Source organism: Narcine bancroftii, chromosome 3 (assembly GCF_036971445.1).
Source record: "Narcine bancroftii isolate sNarBan1 chromosome 3, sNarBan1.hap1, whole genome shotgun sequence".
Lineage (NCBI taxonomy): Eukaryota > Metazoa > Chordata > Chondrichthyes > Torpediniformes > Narcinidae > Narcine > Narcine bancroftii.
The window spans coordinates 333,402,684-333,426,473 of NC_091471.1; the positions used below are offsets into that span (position 1 = coordinate 333,402,684).

At 44.5% G+C, this 23,790-nt stretch overlaps 2 protein-coding genes across 2 annotated transcripts in view; both read right to left on the reverse strand.

Annotated features, from left to right (window-relative positions):
* Window positions 1-23,790, reverse strand: part of atp5pd (ATP synthase peripheral stalk subunit d) — a 414,254-nt gene that overhangs the window by 325,059 nt on the left and 65,405 nt on the right. The window lies entirely within an intron of this gene.
* Window positions 1-23,790, reverse strand: part of LOC138756892 (protein HID1-like) — a 124,255-nt gene that overhangs the window by 33,136 nt on the left and 67,329 nt on the right. The window contains exons 4-10 of the mRNA XM_069923284.1: window positions 20,989-21,140; window positions 18,093-18,171; window positions 14,005-14,169; window positions 10,540-10,767; window positions 10,205-10,359; window positions 1,796-1,825; window positions 916-999 (exon numbers count right to left, since the gene is read on the reverse strand). Coding sequence (XP_069779385.1) covers window positions 916-999; window positions 1,796-1,825; window positions 10,205-10,359; window positions 10,540-10,767; window positions 14,005-14,169; window positions 18,093-18,171; window positions 20,989-21,140 — 893 coding nt within the window. The remainder of the gene's footprint in view (window positions 1-915; window positions 1,000-1,795; window positions 1,826-10,204; window positions 10,360-10,539; window positions 10,768-14,004; window positions 14,170-18,092; window positions 18,172-20,988; window positions 21,141-23,790) is intronic.

Below are 23,790 nucleotides of genomic sequence, written 5' to 3' on the forward strand. Positions count from 1 at the left end.
TCAGGACTGCCAGGAGGCTGAAGAATGGTTTTAGGACTGCCTTGTGTCAGTGGATTGGGTGGTGTGCAAGAACTCAGGTGAGGATCGGATTGATTATACTAGGGCCATTACAGACTTTAGTAAAACAGCTGTGGATGAATGTGTCCCCACATAATCATTCAGAGATTTCCACAACCTGAAGCCCTGGATAAATAATGAAATCTGGAACCCACTAAGAGCCAGATCAGGCATTTAAAGAGCACTACAAAAGGTGTAGATATGATCTGTGGAAAACCATCTCCCAGGTGCAGTGGTGATTCCAGACAAGAATGGAAACAATGAAGGATACCCGGAAGCTTCAACAAATCCAGTGCATAGGAGACAGCAAAGTTTTACTCCCAGATTAACTCAATGCCTTCTATGTGCAATTTGACCACCAAAACAAGGAAGAACCATTGTGCACCCCCATGTTCCCTGATGATCCTCTACTGTCATCCAAAGATAACATGTGGGCTGCCTTCAGGAGAGTGAATCCAAGGAAAGCATCCAGTCCAGATGGAGTACCTGGCCAGGAGGGAGGCAAGTGCAGTGGGAGGGAGCAGGGAGATGGACAGAAGATCAGGGAAATTATGTGGACTGAAGCGGGAGGGTTTAAAAAGGGGGAGGGAGGCAAGGAAGAGTATATGGGTAAGATCACTTGTGCAATCAGATGTGTCTGTGTGTGCTTACAAGCATTGCTCCCATTCACATTTATGCACCAAGTCTGTGCAAGAGTCTGGTCCCACATTGTCTCAATCAGGCCCACATGGTAGTTGGCATGCAACTACTGCCTACTGAAATCATTTGCACATGAGCATTTCCCTCTCCCCATATGAGAGTGGGAGACTAGCCTCAGCCCTAAGGTGCAACTGGCTGCAGGTGTACACATTGACTCACCCAGTCCGTGCTTGGTGACCAGTGGTGACTCGATGAGAGCCCAGGTGCCTTCCTCCTCTTCTCTGAGTTCTGTGGCATTGTTTCCTGCACACAAGTACAACATTGCATTACTTGTGTTGACGACCAGAACAGGCAAAACACAATGGCAACAAAATAATCATCCTGGACTTCAGTTCATTATCTGACTGTACATATATAGCAGACAAAACAGTGTTTCGCTCAACCAGGGGAGAGGGGGAGGGGGAAGAGAGGGGGAGGGGGAAGAGAGGGGGAGGGGGAAGAGAGGGGGAGGGGGAAGAGAGGGGGAGGGGGAAGAGAGGGGGAGGGGGAAGAGAGGGGGAGGGGGAAGAGAGGGGGAGGGGGAAGAGAGGGGGAGGGGAAGAGAGGGGGAGGGGGAAGAGAGGGGGAGGGGGAAGAGAGGGGGAGGGGGAAGAGAGGGGGAGGGGGAAGAGAGGGGGAGGGGGAAGAGAGGGGGAGGGGGAAGAGAGGGGGAGGGGGAAGAGATGGGGAGGGGGAAGGGGAAAAGAGGGGGGTAAGAGAAGGGGGAAAGAGAGGGCAAGAAAGGGAGAAGGGGAATGGTAATAGGGGAAGAGGGGGAGGGGGGAGGGGGAGGGGGAGGGGGAGGGGGAGGAAGGGTACACTCTGTAACTTTGTTCAGCCTCTTCAACCCATGATATTTCATTCGCATTGCCCAGTGTCCTGTCCCCTTCCTGAGGAAGTGTGGCCATCCATGCCAGTCCAGTAGCAGAGGTGTAGGCACAGGATTGTGAACACCCTGGAGCTCCGACATCACAACTGCAGGCTGGTACATTGTAAATCTGGAAAGGCAAGCAGGACAAACAGGTACGAGGTTGCTCTTTAGTGCTATGATCAGACTTACCCAGACTGTTTGGCAGGTACTTGTATCTCCCTGGTGACAGAAAAGGAAATCCCGTGATGAGAACCATAGAAAACCATGCATAGAAACAGGACTTTTGGCCCAACTAGTCTGTGCCGAACTATTATTCTGCCTTGTCCCATTGACCTGCAGTCAGACCAGAGCCCTCCATACCCCTCCCATTCATCAACCTGTCCAAATTTTTCTGAAACATCAAATTTGAGCCTGCATTCACCAGTTCAATTGGCAGCTTACTCCACACACCCATCACTCTCTGCGTGGAAAAGCCCCCCCCCCCAAAGCTCTCTTTAAACATTTCACCTTTCACCCTTAACCAAAGTCACCTAATTCTTGTCAAGCTCAAGTTTATTATCATCCAATTGTACAAGTACAACCCAACGAAACAGTGTTCTCTGATTCTCGGTACAAGATCATGCAAACAGCCATCCAGACATAACACACATAAAACACGAAGGTCTGCAGACACTGTGGTTGAAGTAAAAACACAATGCAGGAGAAACTCAGCATGTCGCAAAGATAAAGATACATAACCAACATTTCGAGCTTGAACCCTTCATCAAGCTGTGAGCAAAATAAGGCAGGCGTCCAAACATACATACAGACAGTTCCAGTACGTATACACACATATAAAAATAAATAAAAATTGTTTTATGATTAATAGTATCTGGGTGGGTTTGTATGAGCAGTTCATTTCAGTCTTTTGGGAGTCTCACTGCCAGGAAGAAGAATCTGTTTCTCAGCCTGGTGATTCTGGCTCTGATACTCCTGTACCTTTTTCCGACAGGAGTAGCTGAAAGATGCTGTGTGTGGGATGATTTTGCAAACCCTCTTCAAATAATGATTCCTGGTAAATCACGTCTATGGGGGAAGGAGGGGCAGGGGAAGGGGGAGGGAGACACCAGTGATCTCACCTAACCTCAGTGGAAAAAACATGCTTACTCTATCTATTCCCCTAACTATTTTGTATACCTTTCTCAAATCTCCCCTCATTCTCTGACGTTCCAGGGAATAAAGTCCTCAATGTTTAACCTTTCCCTGTTAATATAGAAATCGAATCTACTAAGAAGTATTCTCTTATTTCATTAGTTGGAGCAACATTACGTTTTTCTGCCTCGAGATTAATAGATAATTTTGTTGTTAAACATATATTGAGAATTTGGTTTCAAGTTAGAAAACACTTTGGTTACCATTGATTCTTACTGGACAGTCCCCTTCTAAGTAATTTATTTTAACCTTCAGTACAAGATTTTGGTTTTCGTGAATGGTCTGAATGAGGTATCTGATCTTGTCAAGATCTTTTTATTGACCAAAATTTAGCTTCTTTTGAACAATTAACTTCTAAGTTGTTCAAATTATTTAAATATATCAATTCTTTAGATATTTACAGATTAGGAGCTTCTTGAACTCTTTAGTATTGAAATTCCCTCAAGATTTGGAATCAAATATGATAGGAAAGATTTATAATTTTAAACCGAATCATAAAAAATTTATGTCAGTTCTTTATGTGTCATTACTGTTGTCCAGAGGTAATTTCTTGGACAAGACTAAGAAATTATGGAGCAAGATTTTTAACAATCATTTCTGGACGCTACTTGGGATTCTATCTTGAAATTGGTAATTTCATCTTCTTTACATGCCCAACATTACTACAATTTAAAGTAGTCCATCAGTTTACTTCTCCAAGGTTCAATTGGCTAAATTCTATTCTAATATTTCTTCAAAATGTGACAGATGTAAGACTGAAGAAGGTAAATTGTTTCAAATGTTTTGGTCATGTTCTTCTCTTTCCGTTTATTGGGAAAGTATTTTTCATACCTTGTCTTTAGTTCTTAATATTAATTGGACTCCTAATTCTTTTCTTGCCCTATTTGGAACAAGCAAGCCAACTGGCATGAAGTTGTCTGGGTCACTAAAATAAGAGGGATAAAAATAAAAGAGAAGGAATATAAAATCAGACTATTTGCAGATGACGTTGTAATATACTTAACAAAACCAGAATTATCAATAAAAGAATTACATAAGAAATTGAAGGAATATGGAGAAATATCGGGGTACAAGATCAACGCAAATAAAAGTGAAGCGATGCCAATGAATAATGCGGATTTCACAAAGTTTAAGAAAGAATCACCATTTAAATGGCAAACACAAGCAATGCAATACCTAGGTGTTCAACTAGATAATAATCTAGGCCATATATACAAATTAAATTATCAGCCATTAATGAAGAAATTACAAGACGACTTAGAACATTGGAAAGATTTATCACTAACACTGATAGGAAGGGTAAATTGCATTAAAATGAATATCTTCCTAAGGATACAATACCTATTTCAATCGTTACCAATTCACTTAACAGAGAAATTCTTCAATGAGCTAAAGAAAATAATAAGAAAATTCTTATGGAAAGGGGGGGGGGGGAAACTAAGGATAGCGCTAGATAAATTAACAGAATGGTACAAACAAGGGGGCTTACAGCTACCAAACTTTAAGAATTATTATAGAGCAGCACAATTAAGATATCTATCAGATTTTTATCAAACAAGGGAAAAACCAGATTGGACCAGATTAGAGCTAGATAAAATAGGGGAGAAGGTACCTGAACATATACTATATAAGTGGGATGAAAAATCTGGTGCATCATAGAAGTTCACTAGTACTGCACCATCTGCTCAACATTTGGAAGAAGATTCATGTAGAAAGGAAAAAAAAATTTCCAACTACCAAAATTAATATTGATGCAAAATCAACTAATCCCTTTCACAATAGATAACCTTTCCTTAAGAGGATGGGAGAGAAAAGGGATCAAAAGAATAGAAAATTGTTTTTTTGGGAAACAATTTATTATCTTTTGAACAAATGAAGTTCAAATATGGTATAACTCACGGTACAATGTTTGCATACCATCAACTGAAAACCTACTTGAAGGACAAATTGGGAAGCAGGCTGAGGTTACCAGATGGAAGCAGTTTTGAATATGTGATTACAGACACAATGATAATTAAAAGATTTATAACAAACATGTACATCAAACTGCAAGAGAAAGAGAACGATGAAATAAGATGTAAACCCAAACAAAAATGGGAACAAGATCTAAACATAAAGATAAAGAATGAAACATGGGAAAAGCTATGCTCCGGAACTATGAGAAATACAATAAACACGAGGTTATGCATGATACAATATAATTGGTTACACAGGCTATACACCATGCCCCAAAAGTTAAATAAATGGGACCCAACAGTATCAGATAGATGTTTTAGCTGTAAGAAGGAAACGGGAACAACAGTACATGCAATTTGGGCATGTGAGAAAGTGGAAAAGTTTTGGGAAGATCTAAATCAGGTATTAAATAAAATCCAGAGATCTTTCTTCTAAGTAATATAAGAAGTAAAGAACTTGGCCTCGATTTGGATGGAGCACAAAAAAGATTTATTATGATAGCCTTAGCTGTAGCAAAAAAATGTATAATGTCAACCTGGAAATCAGAAGATAGCCTGAGAATACAGCAATGGTACATAGAAATGAATAAATGTATTCCATTGGGAAAAATAACATAAAATTTAAGAAATAACATCACAGTATTCGAACAAATTTGGGAACCGTACATGGAACACAACAGAGAGGTCCTACCGTGGACCTCCACCACCTAAAATGACAGAAGGAGAAGAGGACGAAATGAACTGACCCAGTGTGTAAAAGTAGATGACACAATTTTATTGTTTATTTTCACTGTGTGATGACATTGTTTAATGGGTTTAATGTATCACATATGTTGAACATTTAGTGGGTGGGGAGGGGGGTGGGAAGGAGAGAGGGAAGGGAGGGAGGGGGGAAAAGGGGAGAAAATGACACTGTGTATATACAAGAGGGAAATGTTTGTGTGTATTTTGGTCAATATAGTTCATAGTGTAAAAAATTTTTAAAAATTTTAAAAGTTGTCTGCGTCACAATCCCACGTAGTGGAGGCCTTTGTTTCTCTTATTGCTAGAAGAACTATATCGATGAGATGGAAAAGTTGCTGTCCCTCCTACACATACCCAGTGGCTGATGTGATGGCATGTCTGACTTTGGAAAAAATTAGATGTTCTACTACTGAAATTAATTTTAACTTTGTAAGTTTAAGGGGGTCATTTTAATTATTTTCATAATTTATAAGCCTACAGATCCTGTTTAGTAATTTGGCTGTTGCCTTTTTTACAGTAGTGGAGCATGTATGTTCAACCAGCAACTTCATACAGGGGTGGTTATTTATTGTTAGTTATTTGTAGTTATATATACCAATACACTTATCTTTGTGAGGTTTTTCAGTTGGTTGTTTTTCCAGACTCTTTTGTGTAGTCTTCCAAAGGCGCTATTTGCCTTGGCGAGTCTGTTGTCTATCTTGTTGTCGATCCTTGCATCTGATGAAATAGTGCAGCCGAGATAGGTAAACTGGTTGACCGTTTTGAGTTTTGTGTGCCCGATGGAGATGTGGGGGGGCTGGTAGTCATGGTGGGGAGCTGGCTGATGGAGGACCTCAGTTTTCTTCAGGCTGACTTCCAGGCCAAACATTTTGGCAGTTTCCGCAAAACAGGACATCAAGCGCTGAAGAGCTGGCTCTGAATGGGCAACTAAAGCGGCATCGTCTGAAAAGAGTAGTTCACGGACAAGTTTCTCTTGTGTCTTGGTGTGAGCTTGCAGGCGCCTCATATTGAAGAGACTGTATACAGAGCCGTTGTCATACCCATACTCCTGTTCGGCTCCGAATCATGGGTCCTCTACCGGCATCACCTACGGCTCCTAGAACGCTTCCACCAGCGTTGTCTCCACTCCATCCTCAACATTCATTGGAGCGCTTTCATCCCTAACATCGAAGTACTCGAGATGGCAGAGGTCAACAGCATCGAGTCCACGCTGCTGAAGATCCAGCTGCGCTGGGTGGGTCACGTCTCCAGAATGGAGGACCATCGCCTTCCCAAGATCGTGTTATATGGCGAGCTCTCCACTGGCCACCGTGACAGAGGTGCACCAAAGAAAAGGTACAAGGACTGCCTAAAGAAATCTCTTGGTGCCTGCCACATTGACCACCGCCAGTGGTCTGATATCGCCTCAAACCGTGCATCTTGGCGCCTCACAGTTTGGCGGGCAGCAACCTCCTTTGAAGAAGACCGCAGAGCCCACCTCACTGACAAAAGGCAAAGGAGGAAAAACCCAACACCCAACCCCAACCAACCAATTTTCCCCTGCAACCGCTGCAACCGTGTCTGCCTGTCCCGCATCGGACTTGTCAGCCACAAACGAGCCTGCAGCTGACGTGGACATTTACCCCCTCCATAAATCTTCGTCCGCGAAGCCAAGCCAAAGATATACCAATATAGTTACTTTGTTGGATATTTATCATTTATCATTATTGCCTATGTATCATTTACTGCTAAAACTCAAAAAAATATTTAAAGAGAAAACCTTTCCCTGTAACTCAGTTCCTCAAGTCTAGGCAACATTCTTGTAAATCTTCTCTATACTCTTTCACACTGCTTGGCATCTTTCCAGTAGTTAGGTGACCAAAACAGCACACAATACTCCAAATTGGCCCTCCCCAAAGTCTTTTATATAACTTTGTCATAACATCCCAACTGCTCGACTTGATACTTCGTCAAATGTGCCAAAAGATCTCTTTATAGTCCTAAACTACCTTATAATCCAAAAATTGCAAAGAACCTAAAATTAAAAAAAAGGAACATCTTGCAAACACTCAGCAGCACGAATAGAGGAGTTGACACTTGTGGAGTGTGAGTTTCTCAACAAAGGATAGAGTCAAACACATTCAAAGCTTTAGTGAACAGGGGAGAAAAGAGCAAGAAAGAGTATTTTAGAGAAGGAAGAGGACAGACAGGCGATAAAAGGGAGAAGACGTGAAACACAAGTGGATGACATTTTCAGACTAATCACGAGTTATTGTCACACACTCAAGTACAATGTACAGGTGCATTGAAATTATTGTTTGCTGCAGCCATAAAGGTACTTGATTTATATAAAAAAAAGCAAATCCAAAAGTATATATTAAATTACTGTCGAGAAAGAGATGATGATTCTAAAAAAATATTCACAGCTACAATTAATTCACGAAAAAACTGACGTTTCAATAGTTCAACGGGTCTTTTTGTTGTCCACAATTAGGGTAGCAAGAGGAGATTTAAGAGCCTGACGGCTATTGTACATAAAATGTTCTTGAACCTAGAGGTGCTGGTCTTCAGGCTTCTGTACCAGTGAGAAGAGGTTGTGACTCGGGTGATGGGGTCCTTTATTGATGTTGGCTGCCTTCTTGAGGCAGCGCCGCACATACATGGTTTCAATGGATGCGAGGCCAGAGTCTGTGACAGACTATGTTTGTTACCTTCTGAATTCCTGGGCACTTGAATGACCAAACCAAGGGGTGATGTCACCTCTGTCCACTGCAGATCCTTCCTGGATCACCCAGTGGCCAGACACTTCAATTTCACTTCCTTTTCCCACAATGTCATGTCTACCAATGGCCTCGCATACTGCCAAATTGAGGCGACTCGTAAATTGGAGGAACACCACCTTATATTCCATCTAGGCAGTCTCCAACCAGGAGGCATCAACGTTGACCTCCAATTTCTGTAATTTCCCCCCTTGTATTCTCAGACCCCCTTCCCTTGGTTTCCCTGATTCCTCTGGCCCCATTCTGCCTCTTTCCCCAACTCTGCCCTCTCTACCTGCCTGTCACCCACACCTTCCTTCCTCCTACCAGAGTGCATCTTCCTCTGCCTTCTGCCTTTTTCTCCTATCACCTTCCAGCTTCCTATTTTTTTCCATTTCTTCCCACTCCCACCTGTCACCTCCTGCTCCTCCCCCTCTCCTGCTATTCCTAATGAAGGGTTTCAGCCCAAAACATTCATTGCCTATTACCTTCCATGGATGCTGCCTGACCCATTGAGTTCCTCTAACAATTTGTGCGTTGCTCTTGGGATGTCAATATACTTTCCACAGTTTGATAAGAGTATCTGGGGACATGCCAAATTTCCTCAGACTCCTTAGCTAGTAGAGGCATTGGTGTGCCTTCTTCACGATTGCCTCGATGTGCTAGCTAATAACATTGAGGCACATCACCTTGCTTTTGGGGTCCGGTATAATAATGTTCTTTTGAAGCAGATGGGGACCTCAGATTAGAGGGCGAGGTTAAACATGTCTCCAAAAGCTCCAGCCAGTTGCTTTGTACAGACCCGGCCAGATACACTGTCTGAGCTGGATGCTTTCCAAGGATTTGACCTCCTGAAGATTCTGTTCACGTGGGCCTCAGACAGTGCAAGCACAGATTCACTGAGGGCTGTGGGGGCTCAGGAAGGTGCATCATTGTTTTTCCTTTTGAACCGTGCATTGAAAGCACTGTGTTCATCTGGGAGAGAAGTACTGGAATTCATAATACTTCCTCATTTCACCTTATCAGATGTGATGGCGTGCAAGCCCTGTCACAGCTGTTGAGTGTCTGTCTGAGACTCCAGTTAGGTCTGGAGGAGCGATTAAATTAAAAGGATTTTTATTCCTGTGGATCCAAATCTAGTTCCCTAACTGTGCTGTTACCATTTTCCCTCACCTCACATCATGGCCTGTTTGCCATTTAATCTCCTTGCTTCCTCTGTCATGGACTTGATTTTTGTCCACTCCATTTTTACCCACCAGCCCTCCCCCTACTTCTTCTGCTACTGGGAAGTCGTACATCTCTCTGATCCGATACCCAAACCATTCCTCTCTCTACACCTCCTACCAAACCAAGGACTTCCACTATGACTTCAAAGTTGAATTTCTCCATAAAACATAAAGCCACCTCACTCCAAAAGTGAAGTGATTGAGATTTGAAGGACACCCTCTGCCTCAACCTCCTGTTTTATGTTGATTCATTGTTTTTGGAGCAGTTCATAGTCTCTACATTTATTGAAGCTGCAGATGATTGCCATCATGGGCTCCAGGGTGAACACCAGCACCTACAGAAGGCAGGACTGAAACATTTCAACCTGCCAGCTTTTCCCACGCTGGTGTGTAGGGTCCAGGCACCCACCAGGGAGATAAATCAGGGTTGCACCAGGGAACTGCCAGAGATGCAATGATGCCATAACACCATAGTCCCAGGCAAGTCCCCACTGCCTTCTCCCAACATATTGAAAGAAGATGGCTCTAATACTCTTGGATACAGTCCAGTCTCTGATTGAATAGGCACCAGATGCCATTCCAACCACATCATCTCCACTATCACAGCAAAACCTGGAGGCCATGAATACTGCTACATTCCAAACCATTTTCTTTCTTTGGGTGGTTCACCATTTTGTAATGGCTCACCCAGTGGGAAACCACAGCCAAAGGAAGGACTGGAAGGAGACAATGCTGAAACAATACCTGATTGCCACAAATGCCACTGGAAGATTCGATGTTACTGATTATTGCTGGATTGCAGGCCTCAGTTGAGTTACTTGGCTCAGCCTCAGTCTGATTTACGCGGCTCAAAGTGCCATCCTCTGAGATCTGGGACTTCTCCGTCAGCTTATCGATACCTGGTCACAAGATAAAGGGTGAGAGATTGGCGATAGCCAGAGGGGGCTCTGCACTGACTGATGGCCAGAGGGGACTCAGTACTGTGGGTAAGCAGAGTGGGCTGGGTGGGGTTCGCTGCCGTGCAGTGGGGGCTCCCGTGGTCACTGGACAGTTGTGTGACCATATGCTTCTCCCAGTACCTGGAATGGCAGTGAGGCTGGTCTTCAAAGTGCCTGGCTCTGCTGGGGCTGCTGGCCGGGATCCTTCCATGGACACTCCCTCCTGTGAGTTGGTCCGTGAGATGGGCTCCGCTTGCTTCTTCTTCCTCTGCAAGGCCTTCTGGATGGCAGCAGGGTCAGTGGGCAGATTGGCAAGCTGGTGGAAGACATTGCGCTTGCGGATGATGGCATAGACCAGGTTTGAATTCCCTGTAACAAGGATGGATGGTCATAGCCTGCAGAAAAGGTCATCAAAACAGGGCAGCGAACAGCATTCCACCCAACAAAATATTAACATACTCTGTGGCAGTTATTAGCTACACCCACTAGCCCCCACCAATCATTTTCTCACAACTTGCAACACAGCATTTATCCAGGAGTCAGTTCCAGCCATGCTCTCTGCCCAAAAAGAGCCTCATCCATCAATATCCTTAAGTCTGTGCATCAGCAGTCTGACACCGCGCACTGTAAGCTTTACAAATAGTAAAACTCCCTCTGACAGTCCCATCACACACCCACAGGGTAGGGGTTCGCTCCCTCTGACTGTCCTGTCACACACTCCCAGGGTAGGGATTCGCTCCTTCTGACTGTCCCACTGCACACTCCCAGAGTAGGGATTTACTCCCTCTGACTGTCCCATCACACACTCCCACAGGGTAAGGGTTCGCTCCCTCTGACTGTCCCATCGCACACCCACAGGGTAGGGGTTCACTCTCTCCGACTATCCTGTCACACACTCCCAGAGTAGGGATTCGCTCCCTCTGACTGTCCCATCACACACTCCCAGAGTAGGGATTCGCTCCATCTGACTGTCCCATCACACACTCCCAGAGTAGGGATTCGCTCCCTCTGACTGTTCCATCACACTCCCACAGGGTAGGGGTTCGCTCCCTCTGACTGTCCCATCACACACCCCCACAGGGTAGGGGTTCGCTCCCTCTGACTGTTCCATCACACACTCCCAGGGTAGGGATTCACACCCTCTGACTGTCCCATCACACACTCCCAGGGTAGGAATTCACTCCCTCGGACTGTCCCACCGCACACTCCCAGAGTAGGGATTTGCTCGCTCTGACTGTCCCATCACACACTCCCAGGGCAAGGGATCATACTCCCTCTGACTGTCCCATCACACAGTCCTGAATATGCCAAGTGGTGGAGCACGCCAATCAGAACTGGAACATTTACTGTTTGTTACAAATATTGACTTGTTGGACTTAGTTTTTAATTTTGCAGAAAATATGATGATCAGTGGCAGTGTTGACAGTGAGCGAAGCAGGCTTTTGCTCCAGAATAAAACTGATTGGCTGGAAAATTAGGCAGTACAATTTAATCCTGTTAGGAGGAGGTGATGTATTTTCAGATGTTGAATGTAGGTAGAACATGAACAGTGAGTGGTGAGCCCTGAGGCAGTACCGAGGAACAGTGGGACCTGGGTGTAATGGTTGACTGATCTCCAAATGTGATGGCACAGATGGATTGGTTGGTAAAGGAGGCACACAGGATGGCTGTCCTTATTAACTAGGGATTACAGCACAAAACCAGACAGTACAAGTTCACAAAACACGTGGAGAGTTAGTTCAGGAATCAGGAAAATGCAATCAATTTCAGCCTCCCAATACTCAGTGAGATAAAAGGAACAGATATAGAGACAGATCATGAGAAAATGCAAAAGTGACAGCCTCACATCAGTGTTAGGGAAACTACTGAAGGGGATACTAAAGGATTGACTCTACCCACATTTGGAAAGTCATGGTCAGATTGGAGGTCGCCAATGAGTCATGTCTAACCATTTGATTGACTTTGTTGAGGAAGTGACAAAGATATTTGATAAGGGTAGGGCATACAAAATGAATGTTGATTTAGTAAGCTATTTGACAAGGTAGGCAGGCTGATTCAGGAGGTACAGATGAATGCGATCCATGGTGAATTAATAGTCTGGATACCGAATTGGCTGGCCCATAGAAGGCAGAGAGTAGTAGTGGAAGAGTGTACAGACCTGGCTGCTTTTCCCCCCACCCTCCACAGCAGTATCCAAAGCATTGTACATGTTATTGGGGGAAACAGCCACAGGGGAACCCTCCAATGACTGCCTATCCCCTTTCCTTTTCCTAATAGTCACCCAGTTACTTGTCTCCTGTCTCTGAGTTATGACTGTCTCTCTCTAACTCATCTCTAACAACCCCTCAGTCTCCTGAATATTGTATGTTCTAGTGACATACCACAGATGAATGTGACAGCGCTGGAGACGGAGCAGAGTTTCACCACCATGATTTCAATTCTGAGGAGACTTTACAGAGCCTGGATTTATTTTCCTTGGTGAAGGGGAGGCTGAGTGGGGACCTAACTGAGATATCCAAAATCACAAGAGGTATATATAGTCCAGGACCAGAGGACATACAGTAGGCTTAAGAGGTTTCGAAGGAATCTGAAGAAATATTTTTAATTTCCCAGAGGGTGGTTGGAATCTGGAACACACTGCCTGAGGGGATGGTGGAGCCGCAGACTCCCACTTGAATCACAAGACATAGAAGGCCACAGGCAAGTGCTGGTTAGTGGGATGCACAAGGTCAGTACGGGCTGAATGGGGTGTTTCGGTGCTATATAACTGACTCAATAAGACTCTGGTTCCAGGCAGAGTCACACAGAAAATGAAGCTGCTCTGCACTGTACCCTCAAACATTCAAATAGGCATATTACAAATTAAAATTTCCTCTACAAGGGACTCTCCATTACAGCTTTGCCCCAACCTCAAAGATCTGACCTAATCCTGACCTAAACCCTGTGACCTAATCTTCATTTTCAACATCAACTTCATCATCTTTCACAGAATTTCAACGCCTGTTATTTTAAGCATGCAGATCATTCACGCGGTCACCTTGTGCTCTCATTGATCCATTTTATTTCCAATGAAACATCTTTTGACATTCAAAATAACTTGCAATACCATTTTCAGACAGTGAGAACATACCTACCAGCAAGTTAAATAAGAATGTCTGCAGATGCTGGAGTTCAGTGCAATACATAAATGTGCTGGAGAAACTCAGGTCATGCAGCATTCATAGGGAGTAAAGGATAATCAATGATTCAGGCCTGGGCCCTTCGTCAGCTATAAGCAAAATCAGGCAGGTGCCTGTATAAAAAGGTTGGGGAGGAGGGAGGAAGGGGCTAACAGGTAAAGAGAAGGTAGAAGAGACAAAAGCTGAGGTGATGGGAGAAAGTGTAGCTCTCTGACAGGAGAGGAAGGAAAGAGGGTGGAGACAGAGGGATAGGGAAAGAGAGAGACTTGGGGAAACTATTGGAAATTTCAGGTCAATGTTAATGCTGTCTGCTTGGGAAGTGCCCAGACAGAATAGAGTTTGCAGGTATCCTAGGTTTGGCAGTACATGAGGCCATGGACTGACATGTTGGAGTGAGAATGGTGTGTGGAATTGAAATAATACTTACCATCAAATTGGTACTGGATGATATTATTGAAGACTTCCAGAAGGAAGAAGACCAGGTGGTGGTTCTGGGACGCGGTGAAAAGGAACCATGTTGTTGAGAAGGCTTCCAGTAGGTGCAAAAGTTTATTTGCAGCAACCATGGACAAGCTCTTCAGATAAGGAGAGACTGTAACAGAAAACATGTTAGCCACTGCATGTGCCATGCATCTTAAACCTCTTCATTCTCAACTCAGTCAATCCATCTAATTTTTTTTTAATAAGCTCAGGATGTGGAAGTCACCCACAAGCTTACCCCTAGATCCCCTGAATGCTGGGGGCAGACCTACTTGAACTAAATCCAGAAAGCCAAAGAACAAAAAGTGTGTTAATGCTTCAGATGATGACCTTTGTCAAATCTGATAAGGGACCACTGACTGGAAATGGTGGCTCTCTGCAGATGATGCCTGACTCACTGAGTGTTTCCATCATTCTGTTTTTACCTCCTGAAGCCTGGGTGAGCTGGTTGACTCCACAGGTTGTGCCGGGTGACAAACAGACAACAGCAGTCATGGGCACAAGGTCTTGCCTTCTAAACCCAATTTGACCATAAGAACAAAGAGGGACCACCACTGCGCCCTCATGCCCACTGATCCTGTCCGTAACCCCCAGGATGACGTGTGTGTTGCCTTCAGGAGTGAATCTGAGGAAAACATCCGGTCCAGATGGAGTACCCAGCCGAGTATCTGTGGTGACCAACTTGCCAATGTATTCATGGATATCTTCAACATCTCAATCAGGAAAGGTGTGGTATCCACAAGTTTCAAACAGGCTTCTATTGACCGGTGCTGAAGAAGAGCACGGTATTCTGCCTAAATGACTATCGAGCACCGATGAGGTCTTTTGAAAGGCTGGTATCGAAGCAGATCAGCTCCAGTCTACATGGATCTGTTCCAAATTCACCTATCGTAGGAACAGGTCTACGGTAGATGGCATCTCACTGGCTCTACATAAACCCCTAGAACACCTGGACAGCAAAGATGCATACATCAGGAAGCTCTTTATCGACTACATTTCGGCATTGAACATCATCATTCCCTCAAAATTGCTCAGCAAATTCCAAGACCTGAGACTCAACTCCACACTGTGTAATTGGATCCTGGATTTCCTCACCTCCAGACCAAAATTAGTGAGGATTGGTAAAAACATCTATCAGTACGGAGCATCTCAGGATTGCATTCTTAGCCCCCTGCTCTACTCATTCTGCACCTGTGCGGCTTTGATACAACAACTTAATCTACAAATTCACTGTCGATACCACGGGAGTGAGTTGTATGAAAAGGGGTGATGAGGAGTAAGATTGAAAACTTGGCTGGATGGTGCACCAACAACAACCTCGCACTCAATGTCCCCAAAACCAAGGAGCTGATTGTTGACTGCTGGAAGGGAAAACCAGAGGTGTACAATCATTGGGGGATATCAGAGATGGCAAGAGTGAACAAATTGAAGTTCTTGAGAATTACTATCTCAGAGAATCTTTCCTGGACCCACGTACTAATGGCATTGTGAAGAAAGCACGTCAACACCTCAACTTCCTCAGTAGTTTGCAGACGTTTGGCATGACATCGGAAACCCTGGGAAATTTCTACAGATGTGTGGTAGAAAGTGTGCTGACTGGCTTCATCATGGTCTGGTATGGGGACACAAATGCCCCCAAGTGAATAGTCCTGCAAAAGGTAGTGGACACAGCCCAGGACATCATGGGTAAAACTCTCTCCGCCATCGAGAACAACTACAGGGAACGATCAAGGATCCCTACCACCCAGCACCTGTTCTGTTCTCGCTGCTGCCATCAGGAAAGAGATATTGGGGCCACAAGGCTCATACCACCAGGTTCAATAACAGCTGCTAACCCTCCACCATCAGACTCCTCAACAATAAACTCAATCAGGGACTTATTTAAGGACTCTTACTTTTGCACTTTATTTATTTTTTCTGCACTGCACAGATTGTTAACATTTCTTTATTTGTTTACTTGTGTATGTTGAGTCAATTTTGCTTGCACTGCCATTAAGTGGTAATCTGCCTTGCCTGCAGGAAAAAGAATCCTAGGGTTGTTTGTCATGTGATGTATAAACTCCGACAATAAATCTGAATATAAATAAAATCCACCCACAGCTGTAGGTGCTCCTCTCTTTCCCTCAGGATCCTGCCAGGCTGCCCAGCCACCTGCTTGATTGAAAGCTCATAGTTTGTCTTGCCAATCTTAGTCGTGGACAGTTTTCCAACCATTCACTTTAAATCAAAGGGCAACAAAATGAGAGTGCTGGTCTCCAACCATAAGCACGAGAATGTCACTATTCTGTAGGAAGAGATGCCACGGGGTCACCAACACCCGCATCTCTGCCACCCGTATCTTAACCACAACTAAGTGTAGACAATTTGGCATGTAGTGCCTAGTTTTCTTAATAACTGCTCACGAAGCGCTTGCAAACACACTTCAGTTGAGAGTCATTCTCGAATTCTGAAATGGAAGTGCAGAATGGGGAGGGAGAATGTCCCCAGAATAATTGACACAGAAATCTGTTCTAAACGCTGAGACAAAAGAAAATGAGTAGGGAAGTTAAAAGTACATGCTGGTGTGTCAGAAGTGAAGAGGAAGGAGGAGAAGGTATCAAAAAAGACAACGTGCCGGAGCAGGTTTCCAAGGGGCAAGAGAAAGAAAAATATTCCACAGCCTTAGTCATGACCCCAAGTTTCAAGTCTCAACTCTTCAATAGCATGCTCAGGTGCTGTCACTGCCATTAATGCAGCCTTTTGTTCTGAAGTGGCAAGAAATTGAACACAACCTCAGCAGACACAAGGTGTATCCTTCAAGACAGAATTTCTTAATTGGAGGAATTGTGGCAGGTCACAGAAGAATTATGGCATAGAAGATCTTTCAAAGTAGTTCTGTGGGATCTTTTATATTGAGCCACAGGCAGGGGCTAATTTTAGTGACTTATCGGAAAAGAGAGGGCATCTGTTGCTTAGTGCGGTAAACGTGTAAACTTAGATAGATCAGGACTGGAGTGGGCCCTGACCCATATTATTCGTTCAGAGATGGTTCAAACAAGAAAATCTGCAGATGCCGTGATCCAGTGCAGCGCACAAATGTGCTGGAGAAACTCAGCAGGTCACACAGATTCCTTCGGAAGTGAAGTATTCCCCTTGTCTTTACCATCAGCCTCCACATGCAAAATATTATCCTTCACAATTTCTGCCACCTACAACAGGATCACACCACTATACACATCTTCCCTTCCCCTCCCTCCACCAGTCATCCCTTCTCACAAATCACCCCTTTGGTACCTACCTCTGTGATCACAAGAAGTGCTCCACTTGCACTTGCACCTCCTTCCTCACAATTTGGGGCCCAAAGTAGACATTCCAAGAGTAACACCATCACGATGAATCTTCAGGGGTAATTTTACTGGATCCAGTGCTCCCTATGTGGCCTCTACCTCGCGGAGACTGGATGCAGACTGGGAGATCATTTAATTGTGTACTTCACTCTCTTCAGTGCAACAGCAGATTTCCCAGCAGCCAACCATTTTAATTCCACACACCATTGCCACACTGACATGTCTGTCCATGGCCTTGTGTATTGTCAAATCGTGGCAAATTGGTGGAATAACTTATGTTCCATCTGGGCACTTTTCAACCAAATGGCATCAACATTGACTTCCAATTTCCTTTAACCCCCTCCCTTGGTCTCTCCCTTTCCCTATCTCTCTCCTTTCCTCCTGTTCCATATCCCTTTCCCTTCCTTCTGCTGTCAGAGCTACCTTTCTTATTCCCTCCCCTGTCACTTCTCAGCTTCATTCTCTTCCCACCTGTATCCACCTATTTACCTTTACCTGTTAGCTTGTGCTCCTCCCATTATTCAAGAATCTGCCTGATTTCCAACATTCTTGATGAAGGGCTCAGGCCTGAAACATCGACTGCCTTTCACTTCCTGTGGGTACCGCTTGTCCTGCTAGGTTTCTCCAGCGTGCTGATAGAGAGATGGTTCAACTAGCATTTAGTAAAGTTGAGTGTTATGAAAAACATTTCACTGGCAATGAGACGTACCATTCACAACAATGGTGAGCAGACAATCAAACAGAGGCTGCAAACGCTGATGACCACTTGTGATAATCTTGTGAAACACCTGTCGTAAAGCAAGAGTTACAGTTCACAGTAGATAATCCACACATGCCCACCAACCCTTTCTCTCGCTGCAAATGCCTCCAACACAGCCATTCCCCCCCCCATCTGCACCACAATGACCATTTTGTACTTGGAAGTTATTCCACCCCCAAATCACACACACCCCCCCACACTCATCCCTCCTGCACCCACCTTCCATTCCATTCTACTGCCTCTTCCCTTGGTCCTCTCTTGTTGGCATCATACCATTGGTACATTCCCATTGGCATCATCCTGCACTCATCACAAATGCCCAGTCTTTACTCAACTGTTTCACCAATCAAACCGTTTCAGTTTTCAATCCCCTTGTCAGGATAGTGTTAGACAGGAGTAGAGCTGGAAGAGATCATTAATTTGAGAGCAAGACTCTCTGACCCACACGTCAAACTCTGGCCCGCGGGCCAGATTTGGCCGGCGATATAATTATATTTGGCCTGCAGGATCATTTCAAAAATGTATTAGAGGTGGCCCGCTGGCTGCCGCGCCAGTATAGCGCATGCACAGTAATACAACAAATCCCAGAATGCATTGGCGTCAGCCCGCTAATCGCCCCCACCTCCTCTGTTTACGTTGCAGGGTCTCACCGTGGACTCTGGTTTTGGGGCCTGGCCGGTGTCAGGGGAAGCCAAGGCCACTTCCCAGCGCCCGGAACTGGAGGTCTCGGGTCTGACCTCGCCAGGACCGTTGCCCACTCCCCCTCCCTGCCGCAGGCCGACCCGCGACTCACGGTGACGGAGCCGCTGCTCCGCTGAGATGCCGCCCTGCAGCGAGAGCCGATGCCCCCGCACTGTCGTTGTCCAACCCGATCGCCTGCAAACCCCCGCCCTCCCACACACAGGCCTGAGTAAGGATTATGAACTTTAATCTCAGGATAAAACAATCTTCCAATAGTTTCATGTCACAGTGATCAATATATTCCTGGTTAAAAATGGTCCTGCACCTGGATACAAGCTCATTAGGCATAAAACTTGAAAAGTGTGTAAATCAAAGGATATCTGTACCAATGGAAAAAGGGCATGGCAAATAACCCTGCTAGAGTTCATGCCCACAATCAGTCACCCATTGGATTGTTTCAGGAATCATGTTATTCTCCCACATTCTCAATAGCCCTCAGATTTTACTATTCGACAGCACACTAGCAACATTTGACAAATCCTCCATAGAGAAATATTATTTATTGAATATTTCTCATTTGTTAATGTTTCTTCTGGAAAGAGTTTATCCAAAACTATTATTAAACCTTTATTTTAATAAGAAAAAGTTTAACATTACATATGTTGAAAGAAGAGAAAACATGCAGATGTTGTTGAAAATTTTCAATCAATATTTAGTTCGGCCCTCGACTTAGTCCAAGTTTTTAATTTTGGCCCTCGGTGAAGTTGAGTTTGACACCCCTGCTCTGACCCATAGGAATGGTTAGTTTCTGAGCAAATCATTATGAATATCTTATGTGAATAACCCCAGCCTTTCCTGGGCCATGTTTTCATCATTGAAACATCTCCAGAGTGATTCTACTACAGTGATGTGGCGTTACATCAGTTTGTTTCAAACATCAGTGAATTAAAAACCAAATAATTGAATGCTCCTTATGATCTGGTGGGGTCAGGTTTGGCACATCTCATTCCTGATCTGAGTCTGAGGTGTGGGTCTTGTACCTCTGAATGGCTCCACAGCCCATTGGAAGGAAGGGCAGATTTGACTCTAAAATGTGGAGGAACAGAGAGATCTTGAGGTCCAGGTCCATAGATCCCTCAAGGTTGCCATGCAAGTAGGGAGATAAGAAGGCATATGGTGTGTTGACCTTCATTAATCGGGGGATTTAGTTCAAGAGCCATAAGGTAATGTTGCAGCTCCATAAGACTCTGCTTAGACCACACTTGGAACATTGCATTCAGTTCTGGTCACCTCATTATAGAAATGACGTAGTGGCTTTAGAGAAGGTGCAGAGGAGATTTACCAGGATGTTGCCTGATTTGGAGAACAATTCATATGAAGCAAGGTGACAAAGCTAGGGCTTTTCTCTCTGGAATGACAAAGGATGAGAGGTGACAATAGAGGCATACAAGATTATGAGGGGCCTAGATAGGGTGGACAGCCAGCACATTTTTCTAGGGCGGCAAACCAAATACCAGAGGACATCTGTTTATGGTGAGTGGAAGAAACTTTACAGGAGATCTCAGAGTTAAGTTTATTTGCAGAAAGCAATGGGTGCCTGAAATGCATTGCCAGGGAAGGTGGTGGAGGTGATACAATAGTGACTTAGACAGACACATGGATGTATCAAAAATAGAGGCCTAGAACGTGAGGTAGGGAAAATTAGATCATTGTGGAATCAGTTTATGTAGGTTGGCACAATATCGTTGTCCTGGGCGGCACGTTTGGCAGAGCAGTTGGCACAATGCCTTTACAGCACCAATGATCGGGACCGGGGCTCGAATCCTATGCTGTCTGAAAGAAGTTTGTACATTCTTCCCATGGTTTTCTCTGGGGGCTCTGGTTTCCTCCCACCGTTCAAAATGTACCAAGGGTGTAGGTTAATTGGTGTAAATTGGGTGGCATGGACACAGAGGCTGATATGGCCTGTTACCATGCTGTATGGTACATTAAAAAATTTACTGTGCTGTCATGTTCTACGATTGACGCTCCCGATGGTGTCATGGCTGAATCAGTGATAGAGTAAATATTTGTATTTCACTTCAATTTTGCCTTTCCTCTACAAAGGTTTAAACTCAAACCCCGATTTGGGATGTGAACTGGCTCTCGGATCAGTGATACGTACAACAATCAGAAGGTCAGCATGCGTCCCTGTGAAGACCGGGATGTCCATGGGTACACGGACAGAGTACGGTTTGTTCAGTCGGACACCAAAGTTGCGTTCTCCACTCAGAAGCAGGAGGATGAAGACCCCGATGTGCATCAGACCCACTCGAGCTGCAAGAGCAAAGGAAGTGACATCATTTCCCATCCTCTTCAAGTTCACCTTTATTGTCAAACGTACCAAGATACAGGAATAGTGGTTATTGTTCTGTGAGCAGACCAGTGGACATCTCATACATAGTACAAGTGAGACACAGTTCAAGAGTGTAGAGTTACAAAGGGAGATCAGTTGGTACAGAGCAAAGGCAGCTTAATTTTACTACTTTTAGTTCATTCAGGAGTCTTATAATAATGGGGTAAGTAACTGATGATGTGTGGTTTCACCATCTTTTTCCTGATAGGAAAGGGGTGAAGACAGTGCAGCCTGGGCAGGGTGAGTCTTTTCATTTGGGTAGCATGGTTAGCGCAAAGCTGTTACAGCACCAGCGATCAGGACCAGGGGTTGAATCCCACGCTGTCTGTAAGAAATGTATACATCTGAGTGGGTTTTCTCCAAGGCCTCTGGTTTCCTTCCACAGTTCAAAAACGTACCGGGGGTTTAGGTCAGTTGGTGTAACTGGACAGCACGGGCTTGTTGGCTGAAAGAACCTGTTTCTGTGCTATATGTCTAAATTTATATGCTGACTGCTTTTCCAAGGCAGCAGGGATTGTAGACGTCGTCACTGGTGGGGAAGAGGTGTTGTGATGGTCTGGAGCCATGTTCACAACTCACTGCAGTTTCTTATGGTCATGGGCAGAGTAGTTCCCATCCCATGCAGTGATGCCCCCTCAGAGGATGCTTTCAATGGTGCACCTGTGGAAGTTTTTAAGGGGTGCAGGTGGCAGACCAAATGTCCAGAATCAGAAATTATTATCATGAACATGTTACAAAATTTGTTGTTTTGCAGGAGCGTAAAAATGCAAACATTTATAAAAGCTAGATTACAAATTAAATAAAAATAGTGCAAGAAAAATACAAAACAAGAGCGTTCATTCAGAAATCTGATGGGAGAGGGAAAGAAGCTGTCCTTGTGTCACTGGGTGCTACCTTTAGGCTCCTGTATCTTTTTCCCGATGGTAATAGAGTGAAGAGGGCATGGCCTTGAGGATAGAGGCTGCTTTCTTAAGACACTGCCTCTTGCAGATGTCCCTGATGGAGGGAAGATTGGTGTCTGTGATATTGCAGGCCAAGATAACAATCCTTTGGGGTATTTTCTTGTCCTGAGCACAGGCACCTCCTTACCAGACAGTGATGCAACCAGCACATGTGTAGAAGTTTCGAGAGTCTTAAGTGATGTACCAAATCTCTTCAAACTCTTCATCAAGTATAGCCACTGGAAAGCCTTCTTCACAATTGCATCGGCATGGACACTCCAGGACAGATCCTCCGAGATGTTGACAACCAAAAATTTGAAATTCTTGACCCTCTCCACTGCTGACCCCTCGATGAGGACTGGTTTGTGTTCTACAGATTTCCTCCTGAAGCCTACAATTATTTCCTTGGTTTTTGCTTATGTTGAGTGCAAGGTGGTTGTTGTGACACCACTCAATCAGCTGATCTATCTCCCTCCTGTACGCTTTCTCATTGCCATCTGTGAATCTTCCAACAACTGTGGTGCCATCAGCAAATTTTAGCATTTGAATTGTGCCTAGCTACACAGTCATGGCTGTAGAGTGAGTAAAGCCCTTGAGGTGCTCCTGGGTTGATCATCAATGAGGAGGAGACGCTGTTTCCGATTCACACCAACTGTGGTCTTCTGATGAGGAAGTCAAGAATCCAGTTGCAGAGAAGAGTGCAGAGGACCAGGGTTTGGAGCTTGTTGACCAGCAGTGAGGGAATAATGGTGTTGAAGGCTGAACTGCAATCGAAGAACAGCTACATGTATGAGTTGCTGAAGATTAGGTGATCCAGAGCTGAGTGGAGCGCCAGGGATATTGCATATCCTATGGGGTGATTGTGAATTGCAGTGGATCCAGTCCTTTACTTTGGTTTGTGTCCTCAGGCTTCTGAGGAAGGAGGGCAGGAGAGGGAAGGAGAAAACATCACATGTACATAGATTGTTGGGGGATATCTGTACATTCTGAAGCAGTTTGTTATGTTGTTTCCTTGTTTATTAATGGAAAATGAAAAATAAAAGATTCAAAAGAAAAGAAACACCAAGGGTAAAAAGAAACTGTTGGCAGTTATAAACCAACCTTTTAACAAATTACAACACCAAAATGAAAAGGAGTGTAATAAGAACAAGATTATGGTTGACAAGAGGGATTTTAACATGCAAGTAGATTAGGAAAACCAGGTTGGGACTGGATCTCAAGAGAGAGAATTTGTAGAATGTCTATGAAATGGCTTTTTAGAGCAGCTTGTTGATGAACCCACTAGGTGATTGGCTGTAAGGGAATGGGTATCATGTAATGCACCAAAGGTAATTAGAGAGCTTAAGAGTAAAGGAACCATTGGGCGGCAGTGACCACAATATGATTGAGTTCAATTTGAGATTTAACGAGAAAGTGAAAAGTCGGATGTGTCAGTATTTCAGTGGAGTAAAGAGAATGACAGTCGCATGAGAGAGGAACTGGCCAAAGTAGATTGGAAGGAGGGCACAAGTAGGGAAGATGGCAGAGCAGCAATGGATGGAGTTTCTGCAAGAAATGGGCAAGGTGCAGGATAAATACAGACCAAAAAAGAGGAAAGAAGCGAATGGGAAAATGTCACAACTGTGGCTGA